General features: G+C 36.7%; 1 protein-coding gene and 1 long non-coding RNA gene across 2 annotated transcripts; one reads left to right on the forward strand and one right to left on the reverse strand.

The window, feature by feature from the left end:
- Positions 1–765: 765 nt before the first annotated feature.
- LOC103436424 (uncharacterized) lies at positions 766–5,996 on the forward strand. Its single transcript, XM_008374850.4, has 6 exons — positions 766–1,208; positions 1,891–2,096; positions 2,442–2,733; positions 3,984–4,091; positions 5,065–5,309; positions 5,680–5,996. The coding sequence occupies exons 1-6, from the start codon at positions 909–911 to the stop codon at positions 5,795–5,797; spliced, it is 1,269 nt and encodes a 422-aa protein (XP_008373072.3). The 5' UTR covers positions 766–908; the 3' UTR covers positions 5,798–5,996.
- A 1,439-nt stretch (positions 5,997–7,435) lies between these two features.
- On the reverse strand, positions 7,436–8,473 carry LOC139196423 (uncharacterized). Its single transcript, XR_011581325.1, has 2 exons — positions 8,432–8,473; positions 7,436–7,634 (listed from the first exon to the last, which is right to left on the reverse strand). It is a non-coding gene; the product is annotated as an uncharacterized lncRNA (long non-coding RNA).
- Positions 8,474–8,701: the final 228 nt, after the last annotated feature.

Genomic DNA, 8,701 nt, shown 5'->3' on the forward strand with positions numbered 1-8,701 from the left:
ATAAGTTGCATGCGCTGAGTCAACTAGCGCAAGATTAATTTTCTGGCTGTATAATTGTATGAATATTCAAATCGATTTTTGATAGGTCTTGGAAATTTTAATTTCCTAACCTCTAATCTTTTAAATTGTTTCACATGTTAGCAAATTTTTCGTTTGACAAGTTTCTTTGTAGAAGTTCAAAATCTTTAATCTTGAGGTTGCAGTCTATTGCTTATATTTTCAAGTTCATTATGCATGTGCGGAAGTGCGTGTCGAAGTTACTGTCTAGTGGTAATATTTTCACATACAAATAAGAAGTTTTAGTTTCGAATATCATGAATGACGTATTCGATCTCAATTTATTCTCTCATCTTTTAGTGTAAATATACCTCTTCCCACGTAGCCATTAAAATGGCTCACTAAATGCCACATAGGAGGAAATTACTAAATTACCCTGCCACGTCAGCACATTCCATCTCATTTTGATGGAATATGTAGAATCCGGCCAAAAAGGAGTGACAATCGAGTTTCCTGGCAAAATTCTTATATTTTTGTTCCAGAAAAATAATTGAGATTAAATTCGAGTTCCAAGAGGTACACTAAATCATTGATCTGCTATGCAGTAGGCTTTTTGCAATATTCATACCAAAAACAACACTTTTACATCGAAGCAGTTGCAAATGGCAAAACATTTCATACAGAATCTAAATCAATATCTAACTTGAGCACATTACACTTTTGGGCCCAAACCATTCCTTCTTAAGGCCCAGTTCACAATCATAATCCATATGAAGAAGAGCTATTGGTTGTACGGGCTTCACTGTTGTAGGGAAACTGACCTGTGAAGGCAGGGAGCAGAAAAAGGCGGGTAGGCTAAGGCAGCTGTTATGGGTTGACCCGAACTGTTCTGAACGTTGATCCGTTGGTTTATGGTTTTCGTGGTTGGTGTTAGTTCACAGTTAGGAAAGAGCGAGAGAGAGAGAGAGAGAGAGAGAGAGAGAGAAAAGGGCAGCGGTGCCGTGGTGGTTGTAATTTCCATGGCGACCCTTCCCTCCTCCGTCTCCTCCTCTTCTCGTCCTCTACTTCCTCTCCGCCGCCCTCCTCCTATCTTCCGCTCCGTCACCACAACCACTAACTCCAGAACTAGAAGATTCTCAGCTCTAGTTTTCGCTTCTTCCGCTTCTCCTTTTGATGATCTTAGGCGCCCAATCCGGCCCCCCAAGTCCAAGGTCAGCTGTTTTAACTCTCTCTCTTGTTTAGTTAAATTAAGGTTGAATTTTTTTCCCTCAAACTTTGTGACGATGAAGAGCATGTAGAATTTTAGCTCCAATTAACTTGGTTTCATATTGTTGACCTAGAATTATGATCTAAGAAATGGTAAATTGTGAAAATGTGGACTGAATTGGGAGTGAGTTCAAAGGATTGAATATGAATGCCGAAGTATTCTTAGTACTTGTTTGGTTTCTGTGATTAGATTGGATTAGATAACTCCCTCGATTCAATCTATATTGAATGAAAAGGTGGATGCCACAAATCTCCTTGCAGTTGAAGGTAGAAGACGATTAGTCACAAGGAAAATTACCCCTTCCAATCCCCATAACATTGGTAGGATTGGGAGGGATAAGTTTTCCTCGGAAGGACTGTTAGACGCTCATCTTTGTGGTTATACCTAGGAAAAACTAGTTTTGTGTATTTTATGACTTTGCAAATTGGTTTTTTTTTTTTTCTATTGGGATCGATAGTGGCTTCTCTTTTTCACCCCTGACACATACACACACACACACATTGAAGTCGATACTTAAACGACATTGGTAGCATCACAGATGTTCTATGCATATGTTAGATATCAATGAATAAGTTGATTTCTTGACAATAACTCCGTCATTTGTGTTATTTGCCCCATTCTTTTAGAAGTCGGTTCTCTCAGATTTGATACAAGAGATAGAACCCTTGAACGTGAGCCTTATTCAGAAAGATGTTCCACCTACTACCGTGGATGCCATGAAAAGGACTATTTCAGGCATGTTGGGCTTACTTCCATCTGATCAATTTCAAGTTCTTATTGAGGCCTTATGGGAACCCCTCTCTAAGTTGTTGGTTTCTTCAATGATGACTGGGTATGTCAATACTATATATCTAATACTACAAGTTATTTCATGCTTCACGACTTTCTTTTCAGCTGTTGAGAGAGAGACAACTCCACATTCTTATTATTTGGTGGTTGTTAATACCGTTGTTTGCTTTCCTCTATTGATTCCTGTTTTTGGTTTCTTCCACATCAATTGTCCAGTTATAAGTTTGGTGTTCGTATTATTTTATTCAACTGATAACCAGGTCATTAGCTAGTTAAAATTCACATACTATGTGACTTAAAGTGTACTTTTTCTGTTTGCCAACCGATATCAATCAAAATTTGGGGTGTGCGTACTTTACAAACTATTGTTTTTTTCCTTCTATTTCAGGTATACTCTAAGGAATGCCGAATATAGGCTTTGTCTAGAACGGAATTTTGATCTATGTGAAGATAAGCTTGAAAAACAAACACCAGAAAATGGTAAAGTTGATTTGCAAGGGATGTTGCTTGAAAGTGCAAATATTATCAAATTTCCTGGAAAAGATAAGTTTTCTTCCAATGCTGGAGAAGTTACTGAAGACTCATTGGAGAATATTGATATTCAAGGCCTTGGTGAAGTGTCTCCTGAGGCTCAACAATATATTCTTCAGTTGCAGGCTCATTTATCTTCTGCCAAAAAGGTATTAAATAGCTTTATATGGAATCTTTCATGGTAGGGAAAGGAGTTCAAGTTAATCATTTGTGTTTGTTGGACTTTGTGATTTATTGAATGGATAGCACAGCTCATCAGAATTTGATGCCAAAGCATCTAAAGTAACCTTTTGTGCTGTTCCTTTGAGATATGATAAAGTGACAATTGTTAAAGGCACCGTAGGCGTAGCACAAGGCTGTAAAGAAGTATTATCTCTGACTCATCAAGAAGGCCTCAGCAAAGTTGGATTTAAAGATTATATGTTTACCAATTCAAGTGGTTGGGTTTGGAAGTTTTTTAGGGTGTAACTGTATGTAGAATCGTTTGTTAGTGATAAAACTGACGACTTAGTCTTCTGTTGCAGGTAAATAGCCAACTGTTGTGTAGTTCATTTTTTGTCTAAATTGTTCTCAACACGTTATAATGTCTGGTAGACATGGCCTTACCAAGGTCATGCCATGTCATTAATAGTACAGAATGGTGAATTGAAGGGTTTGGTTAACATGAAAAGTCATGTCAGTCCCATTCTTGTACCACATAAACAGAAAGTTCTAATTGTTATTTTATGCTCATTGAATTTTCTTCTGATTGAAAATCTTTAGTATTTTTATTGGAGTTTTTTCATTGCAGTTACCGGAAACAAAAATGTATGAATCTCTTTTTTTATTTTCAAGTTGAGTTTACATTCCATTGATTGAAATTTTCTCGATAATATGTTTACCAATTCAAGTGGTGGGGTTTGGAAGTTTTTTAGGTTGTAACTGTATGTAGAATCGTTTGTTAGTGATAAAACTGACAACTTAGTCTTCAGTTGCAGGTAAAAAGCCAACTGTTGTGAAGTTCATTTCTTGTCTAAATTGTTCTCAAAACGTTATAATGTCTGGTAGACATGGCCTTACCAAGGTCATTCCATGTCATTAGTAGTACAGAATGGTGAATTGAAGGGTTTGTTAACATGAAAAGTCATGTCAGTCCCAATCTTGTACCACATAAACAGAAAGTTCTAATTGTTATTTTATGCTCATTGAATTTTCTTCTGATTGAAAATCTTTAGTATTTTTATTGGAGTTTTTTTCATTGCAGTTACCGGAAACAAAAATGTTTGAATCTCTTTTTTTATTTTCAAGTTGAGTTTACATTGTCTTGATTGAAATTTTCTGCACTTTTCTCATCAACTGATGATTTGTTTGTGCTTAAACTCTAAAATTATTATCATGCTACTTTTTCACTTTCTTGAAGGAACTCCATGAAGTCAAGAGGAAAAGTGCTGCTCTTCAAATGCAACAGTTTGTTGGGGAAGAAAAGAATGATTTGCTGGACTATTTGAGATCGTTACAGCCAGAAGAGGTTGCTATTACTTCAACATTGAAAACTTTCTTGATTTGGTATTCGGAATAGTAGGTGCATTTACATTTTTGGTAGTAGATCTTCGTGTATACTGCTACTGACTGGTGCAACTACTGCAGGTTTTACATTATATTTGTTGATTGACTGATGTTAACTTTTTAATGCTAGTTTTTGTACACCAGTACCATGCTGCAATGAATAACAAAACTTTTCTCTATAGACTTTCCCTACAACATCGTAGATCAACAAAGTTTTCTCCTAATGCCCTTTCTTTACAAGACAGCTTAGGGGGAAAAAAACAGAGTAAATTTTTAATGGTTGGTCTAACTTCTTTTTTTCTTTTCCTCTCCTATGTACATCCAAACTGGTGCTAACGCACGATTTTCATTCAAGATAATGAGAAATTTAAGGATCATATGACAGCAGTTACTGATACTTTTGGTTCAACTTGGAAAATGCCAGGTTTACTGCTGACGTTATTTCACTGTACCCAGTTGCATTTCTAACATCATAACAATAATAGTGGAAAACATTGTCTCATTTACCACTAATTGACATAAACTATTAAATCTTCATCATTCTTTAACTCCTTCATTTGACCTGAAATCAGTCCGTGAGTGCAATCCTTCACTAACCCCATTTTTAAACTAATAATGTATGTTGACATGGCAGTCTAATTCATGTCCATGGATGTATAGAGATGATGTGGCTTTTGGTTAACTTTCGGACTCGTTGGAAGTTATCAGGTTACAGTAGCATAATTTTACATTGATATTTCTAAGTTTTCTTAAAAGTATTTAGGTTGTCATGTGGTTAATTATTATTAGATTTCTTTCTCCATGTAACCTTTGCAGTATGGTTGTGCTGTACTCTCAGGTAATAAAGTTTTAGTGTTAGCTTCTTATAGTACCCCGGGCAGGCTGGTCCGAATTGCTGTTTTGTTTGTGACTGACACGATTAACTCTATGAACAGGTAGCTGAGCTATCAGAACCAACGTCCCCTGAACTGAGAGAAATAATCCACTCTGTTATCCATGGTCTACTTGCAACCCTTTCTCCAAAGATGCATTCTAAAGCACCTCCTTCATCCGAGAGTGCCTCAGCTGGAGTAATAAATGGTGAGAGTGAAGATTGTGCGGAACTTGTTGAGAACACTTCACTTCATTTTCAGCCCCTTATTTCATTAACGCGGGACTACCTGGCACGTCTCCTCTTCTGGTTAGGCCAGCTCCTTACTCTTCTTATTATTATTATGCTAAGTGTCTTCCCCCATTATATTCCTTTTCTGTTGGGTGCCTGATTGATTGGAAATTGGGAATTTGTCCCTGCAAGTAGTATTTTCGCCTAGCAATTTCCTGGTGGTTTTCTTATGTCAAGTTTTTCCCAAGCCAATGTGCTAATTTTTACCTGCGACCTCTATTGCACTCCAAAAAAATCATAAGAGGGCTGCATGAGGACTTTTGTGGAGTCTGCTAGAAACAGCTCCCTCGTATTATTATTCTTTTGCCCCAATTATTATGTATCAACTGGTTTTCCAATAGATTGTGTAATAAATTTTGTACTTATCCAGTTGAATCGTTTCCTTAAGGTGCATGCTGTTAGGACACTACCTGAAGGGTCTAGAGTATCGGATGGAGCTGACGGAGCTTCTGTCCCTGACAAGCAATGCTGAAAGCGATACCCCTGATGATGATCAAACTGCATAAATGTTTGTCTCGCTTCTGTTTAAATGTGCATTCATGTGTACAAAATTTGCATTTTTCAATATGAAGACACTGAAGCCTGAAAGTAGGAACAAGTGTAGGCCACCAAACTACATTACTACCATTATTGTTAAGAATCAGTTATGCCGATGGACATGTGAAGGAATATATTGCCCAGAAAGAAAGAGGGGGAATTTTATTATTTGTATACTGGAGACACAGCACACATTTCATTTGTTTAAGCTTAACTTGATCTGAAGACCTCTGGTACTTCCAACATGCTAGCAAACCATAAAATGCATACAAGTTTACCATTAAACTTGAAATAAGATGTTTGAGGAAACTAAAAATTAGGAATTACGGATGAGATGGTTCATGGAAGCCTCCCAATGTGTTATCAAATCGGATAAATAAATTTAAAAAATGATCTAACAATAATTTAAGAGAAGAAGAATTTCCTACTTGACACATGAATGGAAACCAACACCCTTTCGCAATTAAAGGATTTGAAATCTTACAAGTTATGTTTAGTAAGGACCAGCAATTGAGCCCGCGCGATGCCGCGGGTTTTAAAATTGTGTTAAACATGTGAAGTATATTAAAATCTATTTACATCCATGTCAAATTTATTTACATACTTATGTTATACACTACAGATTCTTATTAGTAAAGAACCATATGAGAAAGTGATATTAATGTCCCAAATCTTTGTGAAAAACCATAAAATGGTCACTTCCAAGTACAGGTTTTCCAAATACCCCACATGATATGAAAAAGTGAATCTGTCCCAAAGCTTTGTAAAAACTATAATAAGATCTCTTCCAAGGACATGAATTATATCACTCACAATTGCTACAACTTTTATTCAAATACAAACATGTATAATGCTTCCAGATTCAATTATCCAGAGACCAAATATTGGGAACTTCCGAATTATAAGCTCATTGGACAAAATATCCCAACCATAGGCATAGGGAGATTCGAAATCACACGGGTATGAAAAGAGAAGCAAAAGAAATAGCAAAAGCAGGATAGTCCACTCACCCTAGGTGAATATGCTCGTCTACGTTTCCAAAAATTAGTCCATCACAGCTGCTAAATCCTCTTCAACTTTGTGCAAAAAAAAAAAAAATCTCTTTCTTATGTTTACTTGGAAGTGCTGATTTCAAATCGGTGATCCCTTTCTCATCCTGGTAACATTTAACAATTGCAATCAGTAAAATTTTATTGATAAGGGAAAAGAGAAGGGTAAGTAACAAGCAAAGTTGAGTTTCTTGGTTGCTTCATTAGATTTTGAAAAAAAAAAAGTACAAAAATATAAAGTGCAAGGAAGATAACCCACAAATCTTAATTAGCAAAGACTAAAATACGCATTAAAGCATTTGGAGTCAGGAAACGTCCATAGAAGAGAATGCGTGTGTTCTGTCACTCTCTGTTCATGTTTACCTCAACCACAGCCAAAATTTGATTTTTCACACCCAATTTGATCAATTAAATGGCTTTGCTTATTGGTATCCTCGAAAGATGTCATCGAAACCACCCCCGTTATCAGATAAATTAAAGAGGTAAAATCCAGGGACTAATGATTAAAGCAAGGAATGTATGAAAACAACTAAAATTATTGACAAAAGATACAACAAAGATAAAAGAACTCCTGTAATTGGAAGACAAAACCCAATACACAGTGAATGACGATAAACACGTTACATAGTAAAAGAAAACTACCTCAACAGACCATCCATCTATCCACTACAAATACATCTAAAGAGTAGCCAACGGTTGTCGAGAAGACATGTGCTTCACGGATGTTAAGTCCTAAATCCGAACGCAAGGAAGAAAGCTACAGAAAATGACATAAGTTAGAAAGATGCGACCTTAGTATGGTTCTATGTACTTCGGCAGTTATCTTGGATCCTACAACATAAACAATGCACATAATATATGTATCAAATGCAGTGAATAGTCTACTGCTACCCTTAAATTCATTTTCCACTTATCTCAGAATTTGAAGGATATAGATTTATAACTTTATATTAAAAGGTCGGTCGTACCCAGTGCACAAGGCTCCCGCTTTACGCAGGGTCTGGGAGAGGTGAATGTCGGCTAGCCTTACCCCCATTTATGGAGAGGCTGCTCCCAAGTCTCGAACCCGAGACCTACCGCTCATGGGCGAAGGCACTTGCCATACGTCTTCTGACAATTATATTTAATACCCAAGCTTACTGTATTGAGGTGCCATCGTGCTTAGAGTCTAGACTCTAGACACAAAAACATCTGATGGAGAACCATAAAACATGAATGACAGTCAACCACGGGAAATAAAATTATAGAAGAACCAACACACTAATAGTAATAGCATATAATTAAGCATCCAACTCAAACTTAATCACTAAGAGAGAAGTTTTCGTAATTTCTTTTTCGATAAAAGGAATGAACATCCTAATACATGGATAATGTTGTTTGGTAAACAACTCTCCTCCTCTGCTTCTTCAAAACTCAAAACTTTCACACTCATTGAATCAAGTAAGCCTTGTTAATACCCTTTTGGAGTTTGATCTACCAGTTCTTTAATAATGTAAACAAAACTACATAGTTTTATAGACACAATCATATAACAAAAGTCTAGTGGTACATTACTCTGAAGTGGCTAGAGCTGAATGCACATCTTCTAGATAGTTCTCAGCAGCAGCATATTGCCTTTTCTTGTCCTCAATTGCTAAAGCATCCAAAGCTTTATCCTGCACAAACAAGGTTCTAAAAAATGTTAGGCGCTAGTCGGGCGGCGGGCTACCGCCTAGTGCCTAGGCGGCTAGGCGGGCGCCTAAGAGGCCTAAGCGGATTTAGGTAAATTTTTTGTATATCTTGTAAATAATACATATTGACACTTACACAAAGCGGGAGCCTTGT

The sequence above is a fragment of the Malus domestica genome, chromosome 05 (assembly GCF_042453785.1).
Source record: "Malus domestica chromosome 05, GDT2T_hap1".
Taxonomy (NCBI): domain Eukaryota; kingdom Viridiplantae; phylum Streptophyta; class Magnoliopsida; order Rosales; family Rosaceae; genus Malus; species Malus domestica.

Bases quoted from the DNA above. Each gene is read 5' to 3' on its own strand.
- LOC103436424 (XM_008374850.4), top strand. From the start codon at position 909: ATGGTTTTCGTGGTTGGTGTTAGTTCACAGTTAGGAAAGAGCGAGAGA. The intron at 1,209-1,890 runs GTCAGCTGTTTT...CCATTCTTTTAG, and splicing joins TCCGGCCCCCCAAGTCCAAG to AAGTCGGTTCTCTCAGATTT. The intron at 5,310-5,679 runs GTTAGGCCAGCT...CGTTTCCTTAAG, and splicing joins CTGGCACGTCTCCTCTTCTG to GTGCATGCTGTTAGGACACT.